Source organism: Rhinopithecus bieti, unplaced genomic scaffold (genome assembly GCF_001698545.2).
Source record: "Rhinopithecus bieti isolate Rb0 unplaced genomic scaffold, ASM169854v2 scaffold_5179, whole genome shotgun sequence".
NCBI classification, from domain to species: domain Eukaryota; kingdom Metazoa; phylum Chordata; class Mammalia; order Primates; family Cercopithecidae; genus Rhinopithecus; species Rhinopithecus bieti.
The window spans coordinates 1,531,133-1,559,111 of NW_016804741.1; the positions used below are offsets into that span (position 1 = coordinate 1,531,133).

Consider the following 27,979-nt stretch of genomic DNA (forward strand, 5'->3'; position numbering starts at 1 on the left):
GAAGACAGTGTGGCAATTCCTCAAGGATCTAGAACTAGAAATACCATTTGACCCAGCCATCCCATTACTGGGTATATACCCAAAGGATTATAAATCATGCTGCTATAAAGACACAAGCACACGTATGTTTATTGCAACACTATTCACAATAGCAAAGACTTGGAACCAACCCAAATGTCCATCAGTGATAGACTGAATTAAGAAAATGTGGCACATATACACCATGGAATACTATGCAATCATAAAAAAGGATAAGTTCATGTCCTTTGTAGGGACATGGATGCAGCTGTAAACCATCATTCTCAGCAAACTATCACAGGAATAGAAAACCAAACACCACATGTCATCGCTCATACGTGGGAATTGAACAATGAGATCACTTGGACACAGGAAGGGGAACATCACACACTGGTGCCTGTTGTGGGATTGAGGAGGGGGAAGGGATAGCATTAGGAGATACACCTAATGTAAATGACGAGTTAATGGGTGTAGCACACCAACATGGCACATGTATACATATGTAACAAACCTGCACGTTGTGCACATGTACCCTAGAACTTAAATGTATAATAAAAAATTAAATAAATAAATAAAAAGAACTCAGGAAGGTTAAATATGCTCTTACCAATAAACAATAGGGTCCCTAAAAATCTTAATGATAATGTCTCACTGGAGTTTCACATGAGAAGCCAAGATAGAGGTGGGCCATCCGAAAGAGATTTGTGGGTGTGGTTTTTGTCAGATGGAGTAAATTATAAACTATTTTAAAAGAAACCCATGAAGTTTTTAAATGATTTGCATCAGGTTGGATTGAAAAGGACCATAAAATGAAAAGATAAACCTTCATGCACTGTTAGTAGGAGTGTAAAATGGTGTAGCCACTGGAAAATCTGCCAGTACCTCAAAAGACGGAACATAGAGGTACCATATGACCTAATAATTCCATCCCTAGGTATATACCCACGAGAATGAAAATATATCCACATAAAAAGTTGTACACAGATGTTTATAGCAGCAATATTTGTAATAACCAAAAAGTAGAAACACTGTAAATGCCCATCAGCTGATGAGTGGAAATGTAAACTGTGATGTATTCATAGAATTGAATATTATTTGACAACAAAAATAAATGGAGTGCCAGTACATGCTGTAACATGTATAAGCCTTTGTATTAGTCTGTTTCAACAGTTCTATAAAGAAATACCTGAGACTGGGTAATTTATAAATAAAAGGTTTAATTAGCTCAGAGTTCTGCAGGTTGTAAAGTAAGTGTAGTAGCTTCTGCTTCTGCGGAGGCCTCAGGAATTTTCCAGTCATGGTGCAAGGCAAAAGAGAAGCAAGGCACATTTCACATGGCTGGAGCAGGAGGGAGTGGGGGAAGGTGCCACACAGTAACTCACTAATATGAGGACAGTACCAAGAGGGAAATCTGCCCCCATGATCCAATCACCTCTCAACAGGTCCCATGTCCAACACAGGATTACAGTTTGATATGAGATTTGGGTGGGGACACAGATCCAAAGCATCTCAGCCATGAAAACATGCTAAGTAAAGTAAGCCAGTCACAAAAGTCCACATGTTATATAATTTCATCTATATACAATCCCCAGAATAGGCAAATCTATACAGATAAAAAGTAGATTTATGGTTGCCTAGGGTTGGGGTAAATGGGAGGAATGGAAAGTGATTGTTAAAGGCTTCAGGCTTTCTTTTGGAGATGATGAAAATATTCGAAAGTGCATTATGGTGGTAGTTACACAAGTTGGTGAATATGCTAAGGAACCATCGACTTGTATACTTTAAATGGTTGAATTAATGGTATGTGAATTTTATCTCAATAAAGCTATTATCAAAAAGGAATTAAAATGAAGAGAGGCCCTTGAACTTCTATGGACAGGAAGCAGACTGAGGAAAATATTTGGCAAACATGGGCTACATTTTATGGAAAAGGAAAGAAATTCAGAGGATGGAATCAAGAGCCCAAATAGGGGAACCAAAAGCTAATCCCAGGCAGTACATGTGGGCGGGGTGCAGTCGCTCACTCCTGTAATCCCAGCACTTTGGGAGGCTGAGGCAGGTGGATCACTTGAGGTCAGGAGTTCAAGACCAGCCTGGCCAACATGGCGAAAGCTTGTCTCTACTAAAAATACAAAAATTAGCCAGGCATAGCGGCATTTGCCTGTAATCTCAGCTACTCAGGAGGCTGAGGCAGGAGAATTGCTTGAACCCAGGAGGCAGAGGTTGCAGTGAGCTGAGATCGTGCCACTGCACTCCAGCCTGGGTGAAAGAGTGAGACTCCATCTCAAAAGCCAAAAACAAACAAAAAATGACAACCTTGTGCCTCATTTGATTTCAGAATTGCTATAAACCAGTGGCTACTTTGTTCCTCTGATTTTTCCTTTTTTTTTTTTTGAATGGGACTAACTATTGCCTGCCGTTTGTTTTACCTATGTTGTATTCTAGGTACATGTGGACAGATAACTTGTCTCTTTAGTTGATAGGTCTTCAGGTCAAGATGAACTGCACTCAAGCTGAACTCAAGGAACTGCCTCAGAGGAGCTTCATCCACCTTCGTACCTAACTTAGATGACAAGATCTTTGGACCTGATGTTCTAAATAGATGAAACTTTGGGGGAAGGGGGTTTTGCAGGAAGACTGTCTCTGTTTTGCACATGGGAGGAATGTAAACAGCTCATGGCTACAGGGTGGATTGTGGTGGGTTTTGAAACATGTCCACAAATTTTTGGTTACTTGCCTTCAAGAGGCAGAGTCTAATTTGTCTTCCTTTGAATATGAGCTCATTTCTGTGACTTGGTTCTAATGAATAAAATGTGGTAGAGGTGATTCTGTATGACTTCTGAAGTAAGGTCATGAAAGTAATACAGCTTCCACTCCACTTTCTCTCTTGGGATGCTTAACCTTCAACCCAAGCCACCATGTTGGGAGGAAGTCCAAGCCACATTGGAGAGGCTGCATGTAGAGGCTGACCACCCTAAGGCCCTAGCCAACAAGAAGTGTCTACCACCAGATGTGGGTTAGTGAACCTTTAGATGGTTTCTACCCCAGACTTTGAGCTGCTATAGCTGTCACTAAGAACTATAGGCAAGCCCTGCCCAGGTTGAGATTTGTCAATAAAGGCCAGGCATGGTGGCTCACGCCTGTAATCCCAGCACTTTGGGAGGCCAAGGCAGGCGGATCACGAGGTCAGGAGATCGAAGCCATCCTGGCTAGAACAGTGAAACCCTATCTCTAGTAAAAATACAAAAAATTAGCTGGGCGTGGTGGTGGGCGCCTGTAGTCCCAGCTACTTGGGAGACTGAGGCAGGAGAATGGCGTGAACCCAGGAGGCAGAGCTTGCAGTGAGCTGAGATCGTACCACTGCACTCCAGCCTGGGTGACAGAGTGAGACTCTGTCTCAAAAAAAAAAAAAAAAAAAAAAAAACAGATTTGTCAATAAAATAAATATTTTAGGCCATTAAGATGTGTGGTGGTTTGTTTCCCAGTGATAGATAACTGGAACAGGCAGTATGAATAGGGTTGATTATATATTGAAAGTAAGGGAGAAGAAACACTCAAGAATGTTAACCAGGTTTTCTAGGTTCAGCAGATTAACAGAAAGCAGTGTCAGATTGTATTGGTTTGTTTACCCACTTAAAGCAGTAACAAATTTCCAGAGTTTGGACAGTGTCAGCTGGGATGCTAGCCACCCAATAGTTACTTAAGAGGTAATGGTTGTCATGGTTTTTTTTTTTTTTTTTTTTTTTTTTAAACAAAGCCTTGTGATCAGTTTGTTTTATAGTAACAGCTTTATTATTCTTAGGAAACAAATAGTATCAAAGTAAAGAAGACGAAGCATAGGTTTGGAAGAGGGAAGGCAAACAGCAGTGATTAAGAAGCTGAAAAATTATTTTATCTGTCATTCTAGCAACTGAAAGTCACTATTAGCACCTCTTGATTTACTGTTATGATATTGATATTCATTATAATCCATTTAAAAATTTAATGATCCTTTTTTAGAATTCTGTCACTTGCTTTTACTCTCTTACTGGAAGAAGTCTTGTCTCTAATAGCATTCTCTCAGTGAGCCTTTCCTGGTCATCCTGTTTAAAATTGTAAACTTCTCATTTCCCACACTCCCTATTTCTCTTTTCTGCTTAGTTTTTTTCCCTTGGCATCAAATCACCATCTAACATAGTAGATTTACTTATCTGATTGTTTTTCTTCCCCTACTAGAATGGATTTTCCTTGAGAACAGAAATTTTTATCTTTTTCATTCACTCTTGCAACAATGTTGACTATGTAGTAGGTGCTCAGTAAATATTTGTTAAATAAATAAATAAAGTGATTTCTGAATGCCAAAGGAAGGATTGATTTCTGTTCAGATCACTTTCAGTGCAGAATGTATTTTATAATGTTTAGGTTTTTGGAAATCCACATCTAAGTGTGTCACATACATGTGTAATCCTAATGCCTCTAAGATGCATCCTATCTGGGTGCTGATGGGGTTGTGATAATAATAAAATGTTACTGGCCACAGCTCCCCTCCCTCTCCTTTTTGTTCCCATTTTAATGTTTTATTTGGAAATTTTTAAACATATGCAAAAATAAGACTAATATAATGAATGCTGATATAGTTTGGATTTGTGTCCCCTCCAAAATCTCATGTTCAATTATAATCCCCAGTGTTGGAGACGGGGCCTGGTGGGAGGTGATTGGATCCTGGGGGTGGAGTTCTCATGAATGGATTAGCATCCCCTCAGTGCTGTTCTGCTTATAGTGAGTGAGTGAGTTATCCTGAGATCTGGTTGTTTAAGTGTTAGCACCTCCTTCCCCTCTGTCTTCCTCTGGCTCTGGCCATCTGAAGTGTTGGCTCCCCCTTTGCCTTCCACCATTATTGTAGGTTTCTTTAGGGCTCCCCAGAAGCTGAGCAGATGCCAGCACCATGCTTCCTGTATAGCCTGCAGAACTGCGAGCCAATTAAACCTCTTTTCTTTATAAATTACCTAGTCTCAGGTATTTCTTTATAGTAGTGCGAGAATGGACTAATACAACCCCCATGTGTCTATTACTCAGCATTAATAATTATCAACATTTTGTCAATCTTGTTTGATCAGTTTCTTCCATCCACTTTTCCCCTAGATTATTTTAAAGAAAACTCAAGATATCATTTTATTTCACTTGAAAATTTCAGTATGCATTTCTGAATGTTAAGCACATTTAAAATAAATACTACCACCATACCATTTTCACACGTAACAGAATTAATTTCTCTCATTTAATAGCCCATGTACAAATTTCCCTGAGATGTTTGTATTCAATTGAAGATTCAAATACAGTCCAGACATTGCATTTAGCTGTTATTTGCCCTAAGTTTCACTTACATCATAACAGTTTTCCCTCCTTTTTATTAATGCCTTTCATTTGTTGGTGAAACCTTGTGACATGGGACCAGGGACCAGTCCTGTAGAATCTTCCATGTTATAGATTTGACTGAGTGTTTCCCTACAATGAACTTAACTTATTCTCTGGTTCTCTTTGTTTGTAAATCGTAGTTAGATCTTGAAGCCATGATTAGTTTGAGATTTAATTTTTGGGCAGGAACATTTCATAGGTGGTGCTGCTGTGTACTTTTTAATTCATTACTTCATGGCTTATAATGTGATTGTCTCAATTTTATTGATGCTAAAGTTGATTAGTGGGTTATTAACCTGATCACTTGATTATAAAGTTCCTCATCAACCTTTCATCTAATACTTTTAGTCTCCAATTATGATTTTTGCATAGCTCCATTATTTTATTAGAATTTGCAAAAACTGTGATTATTCTAAAGTTATTTTTTCTTTCTCATTTATTAGTTTTGATTCTTGTGAAAAAGAACTTTATTAACTATTAAGATATATTTAAGTACAATTTGTACTGGAAGAGCAGAATGAATGCTTATGTTTTTTCCTTTATCACTTTTCAGACTGAGTTGGTGCACTAGTAATTCCCAGTGTGAGTAATGTTTCTTTTTAAAAAATGCCATATGAACTCAGATTTTAATGTATTTTGATATGTCTCAGTCTACTATAGATTATTTTTTTCTGATCCTTAATATTTTCCATCTTAGACTAGTGGGAGCTCCTAGAAATTCACTTCTGTGTCCTCATTAATCTCTAATGACTTCAACATTGTGGTATAAGCTATTTTAGGCTTACCTGATGCATTTCCTGCCCCAAACCTGGACCAGCTACTTTCCCTTTATATCTTTCACATAGGAAAATAATCTAATGCTTCCCCCCTTCAACATGGTGGATCTCAGAATGTTCTTGCTTCTATGACACACCAATTCTGTAATTAGAGGTTCTAAAGCTGTAATAAAGAACTCTAATCTCTAATGGTTACCTTCTTTGTTTTCTACTTCTTTTCCAAGATCATGACTGAGAGATTGTTAATAAAAGCATTGAGTGGTGGTAAAAACACGAAGATCATTACTTTGAATGGGAAGAAGATGACAAAGATGCCCTCAGCATTAGGAAAACTGCCCGGCCTGAAGACTCTAGTCCTTCAGAATAACCTAATCCCTAAAGTGTGCCCAGAGTTACACACCTTGACGCAGGTGAGGAGCAGTGTTTTGTTGTTGTTTGGTATTGAAGATGAAAAACAGGAAGAGAGAAAAAAGAGGTGAGAGACAGAACAATAACACTTCGATCTGTGGAGACTTCGGTCTCTGTAGACTTAATGTGGAGTGTTGCAGGAGAGGCATCAGAAGGCTTTATCCCTTAGGAATTCCATGTGGTAGGGAGAGGTGTTTCAATTTATTCTTGTGCTCTTTGGCCCACGTCTGGAATCAGGGGACTGGGTCTCTGCCATACTCATCTTTCTAGAGGCTGTCATTTGGAAAGGGGTTGGAAACCTGAATCTGCTCATCTACCTTGGGGGCTCACATCTGGAAGTAGTTTTGAGGATCCAGGAGATGATGTTCACCCTGGGGACTGTCCTGAAGCTTTTGCTTATGGAATGAAGAGACATTTAGGATGTAGGAAGGGAGTTCCTTTTCAATTTCCTAGGGCAGGGTGAAACTTTGAAATGGCGTGTTGGCAGGGAATAGGAAGGAAGGGACATTTATTTCTCTTGAAATAGTCTTTAAAGGAAGGTTAATATTCTAAATAAAAAATATTCTTTTTTAAAGAGCAATAGCTGACATGAATGAATCCCAGATGCTTGTGTTAAACCTTTCTGCCTAACAATGTGAAACTCTAGCTGCCAAAAATCTTGAGGTTGAGAGAAGGCAAGGGATATTAACTTTGTAATTTTCTTTTTGTTCGCTTCTGAACTGTCATCAGCACAGGAAGAACCTATAAGCAGCTAAGGCATTATAACTCATTAATTTTGAGTTTACAGTTCCAAAAAATAAATCTGTATTTTCTTACTTTCACCCTACCTCATTTCCTTTTAGGTTTAAGAAATTGAGTTTGTAATCTGCAGTTGTATCTTTGTAGGAAATAGGGTAACATTTACAAATTCCCCACTTCATTAGTAATTGCAGAAAGTACACTTGTAGTTACAAGACAACAAGGACTTGGAATTTTTTAATAGGAAAGAGGAGTTTCTACGCAAAAGAATTTGGGACTTGACTGAGTCATAAACCTATTCTCTCCCTCTATTTGAATTTATTTCCATTAAAGTAATACCATTGGTTACAGAGAATTAAATATTACAAAAAGTGTCTAACAAGAAGCTATCTTCTATGCTACTTCCCCTCATCCCCAGTCCTGATCTCCATATATAACCACTTTTAACTCATCTATTTTCTTGATTTGTCTATTTTTGGCATAGTTTTTCTTCATCTTCTAGATAGTTATATTAATGTATCTATTGTATATTGGCCCACATCTGGAATCAGGGAATTAGGTCTACAGGTATCTTTTACATGTAATGTTACTACACCTTTATTTCTTCCTTCATCAACTGCAGTCTCTTTTGACTCCCCACTTCCCCACTTCGTAAGATGACAGTGTCAGCCTCTGTAATCCACCTTCAGCTCTCCTTTCCTCTCCTCCCTCACAAACTCTGAAGTTTTTACTTTTATAAGACTTAGAGCTTTTATATTGTATTAAGTTATAACCATAATTAAGTATTTGTTTTGTGTCCTGGGTAACTCTTAACTTCTAAAAATATATATTACTAATAAATAAATATTCACATGGAGTCAATTCATCTATGATTCTATTTTCTTTCTTATATGCAGTTTTTGTTCCCTTAGGGTTTCTAATAACCTTTCCTTTGTTCTTGTGCCTTAGCTTTATGGTGGCCTCATTTTATTTCAAACTCGAGCATATTATTTTTTCTGTCAAATGTACTTTTCCTTGAGAGACTTCCTTCTAAGACCCTCCATCCTCTGCCCCAATCTAAGTTGATTGCTATCTAGGTTTGCTAGATACCGTCAGCCAAAGACGTTCCCTTTGTTGCTCTCTTAAATTGGACCCACTGTTTCCTGTATCCTGTATTTTCCTTTCTTGGCTTGCTCTCTTAGTTTTTCCAGGAGTCTCGAGAAATCATCCTAGTCTGGGTATGTGGTAATTAAATTGTTTGATCCCTTGCATATCTGAAAATGTCTGTATTCTTGTCTCACACTTGGTTAATAGTTGTTTAGTAAAAAGTTACAGATTCCAAAATATATTTCCATAGGAAAAAGCCCCAAGAGTCTGATTATCATTACATTGTCTTCTTGTGGCTCCCTTTATTACTTCCCTTCTTATTCTTCTATTTAGGGGTAACCTAAATGTTGACTTCTGTTTGTTCATGCTCAGTTCCTTCACCAGGGAGCTGGCTCAGCCCAGTGCTTACTTTTAAAGAGGAAATTACACCATTAAGAATTCAACTGATTCGAAACTAGGCTGCTTATAGTCTAGTCTATCTTTAAATTACTTTAAAAGTCAGATTCAGGCCAATGGCATATGTTTAGCTGTTCATGAGTTAGTAATTTTTCTTATATAGGGTCTTGAAGAGATTGTGGAATTTTGGAAAAAAAAACTATTTTCCGTATGTGATGGGAGTTCTAGAAGCATGCTAGATAAAATGTGCTAGAAACCCTTAAAGAGTGGTTGTAGATTATCATACAGTTCAGATGTACAGCTCCATCCCTCTCATAGTTGGTAATAAAGGGCAGATGGCCCGGTGCGGTGGCTCACACCTGTAATCCCAGCAATATGGGAGGCTAAGGTGGGCAGATTGGGCTCAATAGTCTGAAACCGGCCTGGGCAACATAGTGAGACCTCCTCTCTACAAAAAAATAAAAATAAAAAAATTAGTCAGGCACAGTGGCACGTGCCTGTAGTTCCAGAGGATTGCCTGAGCCCAGAATATGGGAGGTTGCAGTGAACTGAGATTGCACCACTGCACTCCAGCCTGGGCTGCAAAGTGATTCTGTCTCATTAAAAAAAGGAAAGGCAGATGAAGGTTTCAAAGAAAGAGACAGCTTAGAGAATTGAAAAGAGCCCTAGATGAGAGTTTAGAAGTGCTGGCACAACTTAACTGGTTGAGCAGTTACCAGCTATATACAAGGCACTTAGTTTCTTTGGGCCTCAATTTCTGCGTAAGCATTGAGGACCATCTGTGTCTCAGGCACTCAGAACTGGTGATTCAGCGATGAGCAAAACAGATGGAAATCTCTGCCCTCGTAGAGTTTATATTCTAGTCAGGAGTGATGTAAGAAACAAAGAAGGAAAATAGGACGTGATGAGGCGGTGATTAGTGTTAAGGGGAAAAATAAAGCAGAGAAAAGGGGCAGGGCGTATTGTGTCATTCAGCTGACCTGACTGATGCCACAGAGTGTCTTGTGGGCTTTATAACTTGGTGATGTATATGTCAAAATTCAGTGATTATAATTCTTATTCTAACAGTTTTCTCTAAAATTCCCGTGTACTTTTAAAGTTAATTTGAACTCTTTCTTATGTTCTATAGTCATACCCTTTATCGATAATGTTTAAAGCTACCCATCTACCTATGACTTTTGTTTCATTTTGTTTTATGTCTACTGTGTTTATCTTTTGAAGTAGCCTTTTATCATCATACGAGGCCCAGTTTGCCCCAGTATACTGATTTTTTGGTCACATTTCCCACAGAATGTGAAGTATTAAAATAGTCTTGATTTTTTTTTTAAGTTCCTAAAACAAAAATACTACTTTTAAATTTCTTTACTCGCAAAATGGTAACAGAATAACATCAACCATTTAGTGGGAGCCAAGCGTAGTATCAGGAGCTTATCATTTTCTACAACTTGCAAGGAAATTATTACCCTCATACTGTTAATAAAGCATATGGTTCAGGAAGAGGTTAAATTACTTGTCAAATGTCACTCAACCAGTAAATATAAAATGAGGTCTTCTTGGAGGTTGCTCTCAGCTCTATTGTTGCTCTCAGCTCTGTGGTGTTATTTATTATTCTATATATTTAGTGTGAAATTTATTAGGGTCTGGTGTTCAATTTATAGTTCTTAAAAACTGAGTTGCCTAAAGATGACTGCTTTGAACACTACATGCATTGTCCCCTCCTCCCATTTGTTTGCATATTTTTTTTTTCTTTTAAGAGATGGGTCTTGCTCTGTCACCCAGGCTGGAGTGTATTGGTGTGATCACAGCTCACTGCAGCCTCAAACTCCTGTGCTCATGTGATCCTCCTACTTCAGCTTCCCAAGTAGTTGGGGCTACAGGCGTGTGCCACTACCCCTGGCTAATTAAAAAAATTTCTTTTTGTTTGGAGACAGGGTCTCACTTTGTCTCCCAGGCTGGTCTTGAACTCCTGGCTTCAAGCAATCCTCCCACCTCAGCCTCCCAAAGTGCTAGGATTATATGTGTGAGTCACCCTACCTAGCCCATAGTGATTCTTGTATTATGTTTATTATTATTATTATTGTTATGATTTTAGAGACAGAGTCTTGCTCTGTCACCCAGGCTGGAGTGCAGTGGCGTGATCTTGGCTCACTGCAACCTCCACCTCCCAGGTTCAAGCGATTCTCCTTCCTCAGCCTCCCGAGTAGCTGGGATTACAGGCGCCTGCCACCATGCCTGGCTAATTTTTTTGTATTTTTAGTAGAGACGGGGTTTTGCCATGTTGGCCAGGCTGGTCTCGAACTCCTGACCTCAGATGATCTGCCCACCTTGGCCTCCCAAAGTGCTAGGGTTACAGGCGTGAGCCACCGCACCCGGCCCATAGTGATTCTTTTAACAAATATTTATCATTCATTTTCTTGCATCTGTGCTGTTCCCCAGGATATAGATGTGCACAAAGTGTGGTCCCTGCCTTTATGTTTGGGGGTTAAATTAAATGTTTTTATATTTAAAGCTCCATGGCTGGCATGTAGAAACTTTAAATACATTTATGATTAGTGTTACCATTATGATATAACTAGCAACAATGATAAAATGAGGGGGTAGGAGTTCTTTAGTAAATAACTTACTTTAGATCCTAGTTCCATTTTTCTTTGCTAATTTAACTAGTGAAGCTGTGGAAAATTTCAATCACTTCTAATGACAATGAAAAAAATGGGTTAATGTCCTATAATTTATGGTGAATGCATTTGGACTGTGGCTCTTGAAGTATGGGGATGTCAACAATTTTCAGAGAAGCACTTTATGAATTTTGAGGGCAAAGATTTTGTCTTGTCCCTATTGCTTTTTACTTACTAACTCATATAATGTCAACATGAGTGAAAAGGAAGTAATTTTCAAAGTCCAGCTTAACCAAACACATGTAGGAGCAAAGGTTCCTCATAGGTAAAACAAATAGCCATCATCGCTAATTGTGTGCAGCATTATTGACATGCATCGTAAAGTCCAATGGCAGTGTGGCAAAGTTCCCCTTAAGCTGCTCACGCGTGCAGCCAACCAGGACAAAGATATGGTCTGCCATAGCTTTTTATTTGGCCGTAAACAATTGACAGTAAATAAGACCAACTCTAACCAGATTTGAGTAGTTTATAAACTTACTAATTGTGTCCTTAATCTCTCCTTTTCATACTTTTGCTGTCCTTAATGACCCTTTAACCCAATCAACTTCATTCATTCATACATTAAACAACTAATTATGTGTGCCTGCAGTGGAGTAGGCACTGTACTAGGTGGTAGCAGTACAAAAAGGATCAGAATCATTCATATGTCCCTATTAGGTGTGGACCACGGAAGCCAAAGGATCGGACATCCCTGATAAAGAACAAGTTATGCAGAGGAATAGGAAAGGAATGACCATGAGCAAAGACTTCCCCTACCTCTTCCTTCCTGGGCATTCTGGTCTCACTTTCTAACCCAAGCAGAACAGAGAAGATCCATGTCCCTTATACTCTTTGTCAGCATCAAGCCTTTCTCTTCTCCTGTCCCATCCACTTAAAATCTGTTCTTTCTTCATCAATAAGGTAATGCCTCCTATTTCCTAAGCCTTGCTCTCAAAACAGGGATTCATTATCCTGTTTTGTTGTATCCTTTCCTGGTACAAGGGCACATAGTGAGTACCTTCTCTCCAGGAACCGTTCACATCTCCTTTGCCTGTGCTTTCATGCCGAGGCGTGTATTAGGTCTCCTGAACCCCTGCTGGAAATCCAGTTTCTCTCTCTGCTGGCAAGCATCTAGAAAAGACCCAGGCCTCTTCTTTCCTTCACCAGTGATGTGGAACAACTGATATACTCTGTCTGTAGACCTGCCTTGACTCATCTGAAAAGTGGGCCTCGTCATTCTTAGCTCCTAAAGTTGCCATCACTGTTATCTACCTAATATAGAATGCCTTATCCATATTGGTTCCATAGAAAATTTTAGCCGAACCTTCATTAAAACTTCCAAACACTTAAGATTTTACATTTTAATTGAATGTCATTTTAATTGAATGTTAACATTTTACATTTTAATTGAATTCTAATAATTTGAAACTCGTGTCCTTCCTTCTTATTCTTTCCTTATGAAGCTTTTGATGGGATATTAAAAGGTAATGCCTTGATAATCTTTTTACTGTTAATGCCAGTAGAGAATCCTCCTTATATTTCGTGACACTGAGCTTAACTTTGGGATTTAAGGGGCCAGCAGTAAGAGGTTGTGGGGATCTCCATGAAATATCTAGAAATTAGATAACATGCTGACCCATGGAAACTTCCCCTCAGTTTCTAGTGAAATTATAACTGTTTTGAGAAATATGACTTTGTTAGGAAGTTACTGCAAAATTAAATAGTAGCTTTGAAATTGGTAGTTATTCATATAAATAAATTCCTTCAGGAAGAGCTGGACTCAGAAGCAGTTTGGCAGTTGTATTGAATAGCGGTTTTAAGGATGCCACAGATTTATTTAAAAAAGGTATTGATAAGAATTAGCAGATTGAACCATAAATTGAACTTCTCCCATACCTTGGCCATACACATGCTAATTCAAAAATGTAAAATCCAGTTATTATTCCATCATTAATTTGATTCAATTACTTTTACAAAATAGCTTACAGAGCCTGACACATGTATACTATTTGATTATAGTAAATATGAATATTCACTCTTAAGGAAGTTAAAGATTTGTATTTCACATAGTAGTTCAAACCTATTTATACATCTTATAGGCAAATAATCTAATAGTTTATTCCAAAATGGTATAACCATGATTTAGTTTTGGAAGACAGTCTTCCAGATAAAGATGGACATTTGAGATTTTTTTTTACTACTTAGAAAGGTTTTATCTGGTCAGGTGCAGTGGTTCACGCCTGTAATCCAAGCACTTTGGGAGGCTGAGGTGGTCGGGATCCCCTGAGGTCAGAAGTTCAAGACAAGCCTGGCCAACATGGTGAAACCTCATCTCTACTAAAAATACAAAATTAGCTGGGTGTGGTGGTACATGCCTGTAATCCCAGCGACTTGGGAGACTGAGGCAGGATAATCACTTGAACCTGGGAGGTGGAGGTTGCAGTAAGCCGAGATCTTGCCATTGCACACCAGCCTGGGCATCAAGAGCAAAACTCTGTCTCAAAAAAAGACGGGCCGGGGTGGGGGGGTATCTAAGTCAAAACCAAGTAATTAAAATATATAATAAGTAGCATAGAGTTTTCTAGTGATAATTAATAGCTACAAGCATGGAATAATTAAACATTAAGAGAGGCTGTCTGGTCCAAGTTCTAGGCCGACATATGATATGCACTACATTGAATTGAATATAGGGGTTAGTGAGAATGAGCAGAAGGCTAGACTAAACAAAGCATGCAGCTCATTAGAAGGAAATTAATCAAGCTGGACAAATTAGAACAGATTGAGCTCAAAAGATATTTGATTTTGAAAATAAAAACTGATGTGGATCCACAGTGACTATTCCATAGTTTGAGTCTTTACAGAGATGATCCAAGCAGGCATCATTCAACTAATATTTATTGAGCAACTATTATATTCCAGATATTGTTCTTTGAATGCTAGATGAATCACAGGGAGACCCTGTCATTGGAAAATTTCCAATTTAATAGTAGAGGTAAAATATACATGTGAATCATGGAATCAACATAAATGTCCATCAATGATAGGCTGGATAAAGAAAATGTGGTACATATATACCATGGAATACTATGCAGTCATAAAAAATGAGATTATGGGTTGGGTACAGTGGCTTGTGTCTGTAATCCCAGCACTTTGGAGGCCAAGACAGGTAGATCACGAGGTCAGGAGTTCAAGACCAGCCTGGCCAAGATGGTGAAACCCCCATCTCTACTGAAAATGCAAAAAATTAACTGGGCACAGTGACAGGTGCCTGTAATCCCAGCTACTCGGGAGGCTGAGGCAGGAGAATCACTTGAACTCAAGGGTGGAGGTTGTAGTGAGCCGAGATCATGCCACTGCACGCCAGCCTGGGCGAGTAAGACTCTGTCTCAAAAAAAAAAAAAAAAAAAATTGAGATTATGTCATTTGCAGGGACATGGATGGAGCTGAAGGCCATTATTTTTAGCAAACTAACACAGGAAGAGAAAACCAAATACCACATGTTGTCACTTTTAAGTGGCAGATAAATGATAAGAACACATGGAAACATAGAGGGGAATAACACACACTGGGGCCTATCAGAGAGTGGAGGCTGGGAGGAGAGAGGAGCAGGAAAAATACCTAATGGCTACTAGGTTTGGTACCGGAGTGATGAAATAATCTGTACAGCAAACCCCATGGCACAAGTTTACCTATGCAACAAACCTGGACTTGTATGTACCCCTGAATTTAAAAGTTAAAAAAATAAAAAATATATATACACAAGTCCTTATAATATAGATAATAATAATTGATAATTGATAATAGAAAGTACACTGTGCTATGCAAATACAAAAGGAGGATGCTTTCATGGGGAAGATGGTAAATCTCAAGGGGAAGCATTAAGCATGAAAATATGTTATAATTATTGGAGAACCAAGATATTGTGAGTATTTAATGAAAACAAAATCCTGAAACACATTATTACTGCAGAAACAATAAAGAATTTTTATCCAGCAAAATTAACGTCCTTCTGTGGCCATTTTTCTCATTCCATGAAAGTGTCATTCAGAAGTGGCTGTGACCTGGGACCTCAAAGCCGTGAGCTCTCTGCATGTACTTGTGCTCCAGACCCAGCTCTGCTGCTGCTCTGCATGCACTTGCACCTCAGACAGTGACATCTCTGTGGCCGAAACGCCCATGTGCTGGACCTAACACCAATGGGCATCCCCTTGGCCACAACTTCCCCCGATAGAAGGAAAAGAGATCAGCAGCACTCCAGCACCTTTTACCGCTGAGGACCCCAATATATGCAAATCAATCAATGTGATATAATACATTAACAAAACGAAAGGAAAAAAAAAACCCAGATCATTATCACAATAGATACAGAAAAAGCATTTGACAAAGTTCAGCATCCATTCATGATTAAAGGTCTCAACAAAATAGGTATAGAAGGAATTTACCTTAACACAGTATAGGCCATATATGAAACTCCCACAACTAACGTCATAATCAGTGGGGAAAAGCTGCAGGCTTTTCCCTAAGATCTGGTACAAGGAAAGAATACTTACTTCTCTACTTTTCAACATAGTACTGGAAGTCGTAGCCAACAATTAAATAAGGAAAGAAAAAGGGCAACCAAATCAGAAAATAAATAATGTTATCTCTGTTTGCAAATGACATGATTGTGAACATAGAAAACTCTATAAAGACTCAACTGAGTCTAAAGACTCAATGAAACACCTGTTAGAACTAACAAATGAATTCAGTCAAGTTGCAGGTTATAAAATCAACATACAAAAATCAATCATGTTTCTATACACAAGGAATAAAGTATCTGAAAAGGGAATTAAAAAATCAAACCATTTACAATAGCAATAAAAATAATAAAGTACTCATGAATAAGCAACCAAACAGGTCAAAAGATTTAGACAAGAAAAATTATAAGACATCAATAAAGGAAGTTGAAAAGATACATGTAAATGGAAAGCCATCCCTTCTTCATAGATAGGAAGAATTAATATTTTTTAAATGTCCATATTACTGGAAGTGATCTGCATATTCAATGCAATTCGTATCAAAATCCCAATGGTATTCTTCACAAAAATAGAAAAAAATTCTAAAATACATATGGAACTACAAAAGAACCTGAATAGCCAAAACATTATTGAGCATAGACATGAAAACTAGAGGCATCATACCTCCTGATTTCAAAATATATTACAAAGCCACAGTAATCAAAACAGTATGGCTTAGGCATAAAAAGAGACGCATAGACCAATGGGACAGAATAGAGAGCCCAGAAATAAATCCATATATGTATGATCAACTAATGTTTGAAACATGTGAGAAAAAGGGACCAGGAAGGAACTGTGGTGAACTGGTAGCTCATACATGCATAGTCAATAGGGGATATTGACAATAGGGGACAGTCCATCCAGTCCCCAGCACTGGTGAATTTTTGTCACAGCAGGATTGTATATTTAAAGGTTCTGTGGAAACAAATACTATTTTTTAAAAAAATACTATGTCTATTAGTCATACCGGTTTCTGAGCTAAGAGTTTAGGCTTAATTCAGCAAATGGGATGCATTGCTCTCTACGTACTAAAGTATACAGGAATATTTCTTTAAACTTTTCCAATCTAAATGTTTCTTAAATTTTTGCCCAAACATCTGGGAAGATATACCAGTCTCTTAGTTTCTATCAGATATCTCCCTTTTTGTAATTTGTAAATCAAATCTAAATTCAGTCAAATAGGAGAGGAAAATAGAGTTGCTGTTGGTAACTGTGCCTCATAACTATGGTTAGTGAGTTCTGAGGGTGAAACAAAGCTGACCCTGGAGTTGCTCCTTGGCACTGCCAGCAAGGCTGCTTCAAGTTCCTTGCCCGTGGTTGACCCTGCACATGGAGATCCTGCCGATCCCACTCATATTTATAGGTGTCACTCCTGCAGGTAAGCCTAACATACATGGCTCTTCACCGTGAGCCAGGTAATGAATATATGTGTGTAATTTAATCATGATTTATAATCTATTAAATTTAATATCCCATGCCTAATAAGGAGTGCTTGTGAATTTAGAAATATTTGAAAAAATGAGTTAGAAATTAAGAAAATAAGCAGGTTTAAAATTTGAAAACCAGTAAAGTGTCAATATGTGTGTACGTGTACATGTGTGTGTGTGTATCAGGTGTTTACTGCATTTCTAGCACCAGGTATGGCTAACATTTTGCCCCACAGTATTTTCCTGGGCCTAAAAGATTATCATTTAATAATATCTGCTGTTTGCCTGGCACTTTATTAAACTGTCTCTAATCCTTAAGACTACCCTAAGAAGTAAATGCTAGCATCCCCATTTTTATAAAGAAATAGAGGCTTAGGAATTTGAGTGACTTGTCCAAGATCACATATCCAGTACATTGCATAGCAAACAGACTGTGCTTTGCCTACTGCACAATACAGACTCAAGAGTGTGCACATGATGGGACAAGGATTTTTAAAATAAGAATTCCATGTGTTGTATTCTGTTTCATTTTGTGAGCATGTGTATGTGTGTGAGCATATGTGTCTGTATACATATATATATATATATTTGTATCAAGTGCATGTGTGATCATTCTGAGCAATAGTAAATTCTTTTTAAAGATACGCAGTATATTATTGAAGACAGTGCAGGGTAGAAGTTAGGAATATAGACCATAGAATGAACCTATGTCATGTTTCATCACAGCCTGGACTTCAGATCCCTTTTCTGTAAGATCAGGGTTATTGCGAGGTCCACATTAGACAATGTTCAGCTTGGCACAGTGTTTTATATCCTTGGCACATAATTTAAATTTAAATTAAATATTAGCCATTTGTATTGTCATTAATAGATTAATCAGTATGTTTTCTTCTTAAATTTCTTGTCTTCTTCTCTCCTACATACAAAAAAAATCACTATACATTGAACCTAGATTCTATAATTCAAAGGCATCAATGGACATTGAGATGCTTGCCTCATATCCAAGATGTAAGAGAAAGTGCACATGCCTATTTTAAGGCAGGCCACAGATAGGCTATAACTTTCAGTTATGAAGTTATGAGTGGGTCAATACAATCAAACAAATCAAATAAAATTTAGTAAGAGCATAGACAGTATTTGGAGCAAGTATACAAAGACATAGAAAAGACTATGTACAGGGAGGTTAGAAACTTTTAGGATATACTGGGTAGATAAATTTTAGGTTCATCTTTTGGGCAGCGGTTTAGATATAATCTAATAGGATTGAATTAAGGGAATTTAAGTCATAATACATCCATTCTTTGTATCTTTTGCTATGTAATGCTACAGGCAGGCAGTAATAAGTACTAGGTTGATTGCAATGAGATAGAACTGAAAAAGGTACATCTAAAAGGATTTTTAAAACTAAAATTTGGTGGCAGATTGAATTTAGGTGGAGGGAGGGAAAGATGTTCTAGGTAGCTCCAATGTTTGGCCACCACGGGTTTATGAGAAGTGCAGAAACAGATCTAGTTTTTCTAAGGGGCATAGTCCAGTTTTATACTTGGAATTTAGAGTGATCCGCTGGAGATACCTTAGAAGCCAAAACTAACAAGATCCACTTTTTTTTTTTTTTTGACAGGGATAAATGTAAATTCCTACATTAGGTTAAGAAATGAATTCAATTGCACAAGTCCAGGATGTGGGATATCTGCTTGACAGTTAGCTTAGGGGTTTTTTATTGGCCACAGACAAAACTAATTATTCACCAACAATTGCTGAAAGAGTACATGCCATGTTAGGCTGCATAATAGAAGTGTTGTCATCCGCCTGAGGGAGACCTGTGGTTCCACCAGCATATATGCTATGAGAGCTGATTTCTTGTCTCACCATAGACTCCATGTTTTCAGAGAGGGTGCTCACAAAAATTAGAGAGTGGTCAGTATGGTCAGGGGTCTGGAAATTATGGCCTAAGGGAAATAGTTAAGGGGAAAATGGAACAAATTAGAGGGAATATGATAGCAATCTTCAAAACTTTGAAAGATTGTCGTGTGAGAGAGAAGGAATGCAAATATTTATTATGATTGCTGTGAGAAGAATTGGGTAGAAATTTCAGAGCACATAAACATTAAAAAATTAGATATAGATAGCTAGATCTTCCTAACAAGATAAAAGTGCTACCCATTACTGGGTGTGCTCATGGGGAAGGTATATAATTGCCCACCTGCATTCTGTATGTTGGTCTAGGTGATTTGTAAAATTTCCTTCTAGGCCAGGTGCGGTGGCTCATGCCTGTATTCCCAGCACTTTGGGAGGCTGAGGCAGGCGGATCACTTGAAGCCAGGAGTTTGAGACCAGCCTGGCCAACATGGCAAAAACCCCATCTCTATTAAAAAAAAAAAAAAAAAAAAAAAAGCCAGGTTTAGTGGCACATACCTATAATCCCAGCTACTTGGGAAGCTGAGACATGAGAATCGCTTGAACTTAGGAGGCAGAGGTTGCAGCGAGCTGAAATCATGCCACTGCACTCCAGCCTGGGCGACAGAATGAGACTGTCTCAAAAAAAAAGTTCTTCTAATTGTTAGTTGCTATAATTCTGTGGCTCATGGGTCTGTGAGTAGCAATGGTGTCTTTCAATCTATAGCAATCAGTAGCAGTGGTGTCTTTCCATCTATAACCATACCAATTTCCAAGGGACAGAGAATACCAATAGAACTTCATTCTATATGTAAATTATTGAAGAGATGCAAACTTTAAAGCTTATCAAATAGTTGTCCGTCTTATGACTAAAGCCTTCCTTCAGGAACTACACATAACCATAGAGAATGTTACTAATGAAACACTGCGTATACTCTTTCTGGATATCTGCTATTTCTGCAGCTCTTTGTTAGTAAAACACCATTTGAAACAACTTTGTCAAAGCATTCCAAATATCTTACATCAAATGTCATCTTCTCAGAGTCCTTCTCTAATGACCCTATCTAGTCCTGAGTTACTTTCCATCACATTATTCTGTTTTCTTTTTTTTCATATTTAAGACTACTAACACACTATTTATTTGTTTTTTATTTGTTGTCTGACTCACTTCCCAACATAGAAGCATTGTAGAGAGGGATCTTGTGAGTCTTGTTCACTCTTCCTCTAGCATTCAGAAATAGTACCATAATAGACATATCTTAAATGTAATTGAATTAATGAAACATCTAGATTGGGGCTTGAGGTGTTTCTCAAAGGTAACTCAATCCTTGCTACAGTGCTTCTGGACCTTTCTGTATAATTTAAGTAATCTACACTGAAGCTCTGATGTATTTGCCATGGTGACAGAGTATAAATGCTACTACCTAGTCTTTAAGACATAAATTTAAATTTATGAATTTAAAGGCAATCAGTGAATCTTCCTTTGGTTATCCTGTGCTATGAACACTATTCCCAGTCCCACTCACATGATCTTAGTTTTGACTCTGGAAAACTTTACAATTTGAGGTTTTTATGTGAACCCTCTTCCTCTTCTCCAAGCTACATTCTTGGTTGCAGAGCTCAGAATTTCACATGGTAGCTTTTTCCAGTCAAAGGACCATGTGGTTAATGCATTATCCAGATAAAATGTCTTTTCCTAGGTCATGTATCCATTTTACAATATCTTGGGAGCTAAGTTGGATGAGATAATCAACTGTGGTTGTCGGTCACTCTACTACATTCCCCTAGATTGCCTTTCAAAGTGACCTTTTCCTTTTCCTCAAACCTCCTAATCTCTTCCTCTCAGCAGATGACTTTGTTTCATATTTCTTTGAGAAAACAGATACCATCCTTCAGGAACTCTCTCATCTTTTCACCACAAATTCATCTATTTATCTGATCCTCACTCACCCTTTCTTACCTTCCTTCCTACTACTGTTGATGAAGAGCCCTTACTCTTATCTAAGGCCAGCAGCCACCTGTACTTTGTACCTATCTCATCTTCTAAAGGATTTTGATTCTGTGAGTGTCCCCATATTTAAGGCATGAGTTTCTAATCTTTACAGGGTTATTTCCATCAGCATGTAAATAAGCTAATCTATCATTTGTCTTGGACCAGGGGGAAACTCCAACTTCTTTATTTTCTAGTCTCCCTTTATAGCAAAAGTTCTTACAAGAATTGTCTATTAGTCATTGTCTTTGCTTTCTCACATTTTCTGCATAGCCCACTTCAATCAGACTTTCTTCCCCAACACTTCACCCCTATTTTCAAGGTCACTAATCACTTTCCGATTGCTAAATCCAGTGGTTATTTCTATGCTTTAATTTTATTTAGTCTTCCCCTGGGATATGTCCCAAATCTTCCTTCTTAAAATACTTTTTTGTTTCTTTTGCTTTTCCCTTGGATTCTGTTACACTATATATCTTGGAAATCCTGAAACATAGATTTTTGTAATATTGAGGCATTTCTCTCAGAAGAAACCTGTCTGGGAGTGAGGGAATCTGGACAGGGCAGGGAAAGAACCTGAATAAAGAAGTGGTTCCAGGAGAAATGTAGTCTTAGCACAATCCCTTCAGAGCTTTGGGGCATGCCCTGTAGCACAGAGGCAAAGGGGTTGGGCTGTTATGTCCTGGCATCTGTCATGGTCTAGCGGCTGTCTGGGAGGATGGAGCAGAGGCACAACATTCCAAGTAAAGCACTTCCTTGCAGTTAAGGGAAATTCTTCCAGGAAGGTTGCAGGAGAAAGTCCTCACAGGATAAATTCATGGTAGCTGCAAATGGAGCACTGCTCAGCTATGGGATGCGGTGTACCAGTTGCTTTAAGTGGCCTATCTTTCCCTTCTACTTCAGCCACTCCTCAGTCACTTCCTCTGCTGGGCTCACATTCTAATCTCTTACAATCCCACATGATGCCTTTTACTTACTGAAGGCTCACAAATTGATTCTGTGTTCTTGATTACTCCAGAAAACCCTAGAATTACATTTACAACTCCTACCTGACATTGTCATTTAAAGATCTAAAAGGCTTCTTAATTTTAACTTGGATAAAACTAAACTCTTGATTCCTTGTCCCTCCTCCAAACCTGCCTTTGTCCCAGTTTCCCCATCTCAGGTGCTCCAGTTCCAAGGTTAGGTGTTATTCATGATCTTCTATTTATCTTACATCATACAACATTCTGGCTCTTCATCCAAAGTATATCCCAAACCCATCCACCTCTCTCCAGGTCCACCACCCACTACCTAGCTCAAGCCGTTGCCTCTTGCCCACACCACTGCAGTATTGCCTCTGTGTTCTTTGTGTTTCACTTCTTGTTGCCCCTGCAGATTCTGCTGTACAGATGCCAGGATGATCCTGTTAAAACACATGTCAAATTATGCTTAAAACGCTACAGTCATTTCTCACTGAACTTAGAGTAAAATCCCAACCCCTTACCCTGGTTTATGAAACCATATGTAATCTGGCCCAAGTATACCTTTCCAACCTCTTTTTTGGCTGAGTGTTCCTCTACCTACAGTGCTCAGCCACATCAGCTGCATCTCCTGGCCTCCTCAACCACACCAGGAATGTGCCTCTATTGGGGTCTTTATTTTGACCATTTCTTCTTCCTTATTGTCACTCACATCTCAGTCTATATATCAACTTCTAAGACAGGTTCTCCTGATCAACCAATCACTTTCTCCTCACTCTTTAAATTGTCTCTAGAACACTTAATACTGTCTGTTATTTTTGTATTAATTTGTTTAGCCATTTATAGTCATTGGATGGTTACTTTCTTACTGTGTAAGTGCCTTGAGGGCAAAGATGTTACATGTCTTATGCACGCAATGAATATTTTTTAATGAGTGAATAAATGAATGGCGACCCACCTGCTTTAAGATATATATATTCACTTAGAATACATATTCTGTGCAGTTTAGACTGCATATTTAAAACTGTTTGTTTATGGATATATTTCTAAGCATCAAAAAACCCACAAAAAAACAAAAACAAAACTAAAACTGAAACCCACCCTTCTTTACAGTCAAGATTGATTATAATCTGTGATTTCTTTTTGACATACGATGAAATCTAGTTACTATATACCTTCATATATCTGGGCCAGACCCTTATATTCTGTAAAAGACAATGACAAAAATATATCTAATTCATATGTAAGAACTTACCACATAACATGCAAAATGAGCACTGTACAGTATATACCCTCAGAAATACACAGAAAAGCATTGATAGTGTGGGAAATTACAAGCTGTTTCTTGTTTACTTTAAAAATATATGTTACCATCCCTTTTTTTAGGTGATAATTCACCATGAGTCTCACACTTCTGCACATTCTGTAAACAGAGGCACTGACTGGCTTTGTTTTGGACCAGTTTTTCCAGTATAATTACATAGCAGACAGCCTTGGAGATTAGAAATAGCATCTCCCTCTCGACCGAAGGGCATAGTTACTGCCCATTATAAAAGATTTAGGGTCCCTAAACTCATTGTTCCTGTTCAGTAACACAGCCTACTTCACATCTAGGTATCTCTTTGTGTTCTTTGCATTTTCAGTGCAAAAATAGTAATATTCTGGACACTGCTATTGCTCTAAGTAATAAACGGTCCCTTTTATCTTTCCCAGGGGTCTCATGTTTTCTACCAGCATTCACGAAACTGTGGCAGGTTCACTTGTTAGCTTGTAAACTGGGTAAAACCTTGGACCTTTCACAATACCTGACACATTCTTGCATATCTCGCCAGTCCTCATGGAGATTTTCTTGGGATCTCAGTACTACTAGACTGCTGTGCATGTTTCACTGAATTTAGGCAAAAGAATGAAATCTACCTCGTTTTGGGAGAGACTTCAAATAGTCACTTTCATAGGCAAATAATGGATCCCCAAAGATGACCACAACTAATCCCCCGATCCTCTGAATGTGTTAGGTTATATGACAAAGGGGAATTAAGGGTGCAGCTAGAAGTAAGGTGGATAGTCAGCTAACCTGGAGAATGGGAGGTTACCCTAGATTATCCAGGTGGACCCAGTGTAATTATGAGGGTTTTTAAATGTGGAAGAGTCAGCATTAGTGTGATGTGATTTGAAAAAGACTTAACCAGTCACTACTGACCTTACAGGTGAAAGTGGGGCATATAAGCCAGGGAATGGAGGCCGACTCTAAAAGTTAGGAAAGGCAAGCAAACAGATCATCCCCTGGAGTTTCTAGAAATGAACACCAGCTTGATTTTAGTCAGTGAGACTGTTTCTGATTTCTGATCTCCAGAAATATAAGATAAATTTGTGTTGTTCTAAGCCACAAAATTTGTGGTAATTTTTTATAGCAGTTGTGGGAAACCAATATAGTTGCAGACTCTGGATAAAATGGCTACATGAATGTATTTTAACTTCACATTTACAATAGAGGAAGACCTCCAACATGGTAGTAGATGTATTATACTATTATAAATTAGGATAAAGGTAATTCTCAGACAAAAGCACATATGCAAGTGAAACCTTTACCATGAATTCATAGGATGAGAAATTTCATTTTAATATCAATGTATATTTCTTTGTATTAATTTAAATCATTGTCTTATATCCATAACAAGTACTAGGTGACATTTAAATATAAATGGCTTAAATTTTCTTCTTAATTTTTTTGGTTTTATGTAAATTCATTAGTTTGTTAAAACTTCCAAGATTCCTTTTATTTGGCCTTACTATTAAAATTCTAAAGTATGCAATTGGCAATTAAACCTGAATAGTAAATTATGTTTGGGAGTAAAATAAAAGACTCTTTATATTTTGGAAAGCACAGTTAGATTTTACAAAGAATATTACTATATTTTTGGGAACAATCCTGTATCACTGATTTATTGGATTACAACATCAAGGAGGAACTTTTTAACTCCCCTTATGTGGAGTTCTTCCTGGGCCTGACCAATCTGTTCTCTGTAGGACAGATAACTGTAGGGTAGATCTTGTCTACCCTCATTATACCATTTCAATAGTTTCTTTTCTAAATTTTGTGATCATACAGAGTGACATCAAAGTTAAAGGCCCTCCTGAGGCTGTATACATGTAATAGAGTGGTCTTATTGGCCTACATGAGATAGCTCCTTTGGGAATAGTATGTCAGGAGGACCTCAGATCTTTGGCTCTGTTTCTGTTTTCAGTAACTTAGTTCCTTTGCTGAGTGTTTAATAGTTTGATTCTATAGGTCACAAGGTTCGGATACTCTTAAGTTGCTCAAATGATTTATAAATGGATCATCCGTTGTGGTTTTACATATCCTTGGGATGGTTTGTAATATAATTTTAATGAACTTAACTGCTCTAATTAAAAATTAAATTGTGTTTTAATTAACAAAGTGAGCATGAAGCTCAAATGAACTTTATTTATAAAGATAATTTTAGGTATAAGTGAAATAATTGTTTAAAATATTTTGAAATTTTCTTAGGTTACATAGATATGAGCAAGGGGGCTTAAATTATTTCTTTTTTTCATTTGAAGTTGGATAATATATGAGTCTATTAAACCTCTATATGTTTGCAGTTGACAACACTAAATCTGGGAAACAACCTTTTAGAAGAAGTTCCGGAAGAGATGAAATATCTTACATCTCTGAAGAATCTCCATTTATCTGGAAATAGGATCTGCAGATTTGCACCTGGAGCCTGTGGTAATTTAGTCAACAAGGAGCAACATTATAGCATCAAATTTAATCTCTCATATTTAATAATATGAGACTGAAAAGAAAAAGAATTTTGCATGTTTAGTGTTTTTTTTTGTGGGAGGTATTTACATACTACTGTTGAAATATAGGAGGAGACAGCAATTTTTTTTTAAAGTATTGTATCATAAGTTTATTTACATGTAGACCTAAGAAAATAAGTAAGCATCAGTGTTAATGAATTTTCCTCTTTGTAGAATCAGTATAAAGTCAGATCGTGAATCTGGGGACTCTTTTCCCGAGCCAGAGATAATTCTATTGGAAAGTCAAATCAAGTAAAGCTCTACTGTAGCTCTGTTCTTTTCACTTTTTATTCTGTCTTAGATATTAAGTTACACTTTTTGATCAAGATACTAAATTTAAATCAATTTGGGGAGAATTTTAAAGAAAATATATGAGATCCAATAAGTAGCATTTTTTTCTTTCTTTTTCCCATTAAGTAATAATTTCTCCATTCAAGATGACGCTATTCTTATTTAATATTCCTAGAGTGGGCTTAAGGACAAATGTATGACAAAGTGATCTAGATGGCTTTTATAGCTTTATCAACTAATGCAAGGTACTTCACCACTTTCTGTGTTGGTCCTTAGTAGTAAAACTAGAGAAATATTATAAAATTTATAACTTTCTATGAACTTTTGAGGCACGGGTGCTATACATAATCATTGTCATCTTCACACAGAGTTTATTAACCGCATTACCGCATGCAGCAATAAATTAGGGGTTATATTTGGCAAATAGCACAAGTAGACTCTAGTATTGTCTTTTTAAAGGTACTTTAAAATCTTACATCATATATCTTGGAAAATATTCTTTTCCAAAATAATAGATGTAACAAACAATTATTGATACTTGAACACATTATATATGCAAAGCCGTAGACCAGAATTCAGTTACAAATTTACCTTGGAAGAAAACAGTTTACACTAAAAAAGTTAAGGTCATGCAAATCAATAGATAATAATATTTTATGACCTATACTGAGGGGACAAATGTAAGTGCAACCTGATATACATAAACAATATTGAACATACTAATTTATACTAATTAAGGCTCTATAAAGAATTTTTTATCATGTTGCCTTTAAATTTGAGGTAAGTTAGGTATATATATGTCTGTGTCTATATAGATATATTTTATATATGTATATAAAATTTTTTGGAGTGCTCTTGAATGTCTTTAGTGTCTATATTTCTTTTAAAATAATTATTTTTTTAATTGACAGATAACAATTTTACATACTCATGGAGTACATAGTGATATTTTGATACATATAATGTATAGTGATCAGATCAGGGTAATTGGCATAGCTATCATTTCAAACACTTATCATTTCTTTGAGTTGGGAACATTCTTGATTTGGGGTTGTTGAACTTTGAAAATCCCATGTGATTGACCTATGTTATGTTCTATGTCAGGTCCTGATGATTCAAGGTCAGAAGCAGTTTGATGTCGGGGAGTTTAATGCTGCCCAGCATGGGTCTGAACAACCTTGTTGCATTACATGACCCTGTTTCCCTGACCAGAGCAGATTGATCAGGGCTGGAGTTGTGTTCCAAGCTAAGCTTGTCATATTTTCTCTTTCTTGGGAATTGTGATAGAGTCTAAAACAGTTTGATTGGTTTGAGATAATTACATGACCTTAGGCAGAGGTTGCAAACCGGTAGCACCTGGGCTGAATCTGGTTCATAAATAAGTTGATTCTATTTTGTTGGCCTTTACAAATCTTTGAATTAGGTGCTCATGTTTTCAAATCAGGAGAGTTCACATAGAAGTGTGGATCTCTGGCTCTTTTTAAATATCTGTTTTAAAAAAGAAAGATTTATTTTTTTTATTTTTTTTTTCACGTATAAATATTTATTATTATTATTTCACCTAA

General features: G+C 37.4%; 1 protein-coding gene across 2 annotated transcripts in view; it reads left to right on the top strand.

The window, feature by feature from the left end:
* OTUD6B (OTU deubiquitinase 6B) overlaps positions 1 to 26,595 on the top strand; it is a 57,885-nt gene extending 31,290 nt beyond the window's left edge. The window contains exons 7-8 of one of the 2 annotated variants that reach the window (XR_001885173.1): positions 6,413 to 6,598; positions 25,923 to 26,595. Coding sequence is in view for 1 of the 2 variants with exons in the window: in XM_017870361.1 (XP_017725850.1) it covers positions 25,923 to 25,926 (4 nt within the window). In the remaining variant the exon portion in view is untranslated. The remainder of the gene's footprint in view (positions 1 to 6,412; positions 6,599 to 25,922) is intronic. The other variant, XM_017870361.1, reaches the window with a different exon arrangement.
* The last annotated feature ends 1,384 nt before the right edge of the window (positions 26,596 to 27,979 follow it).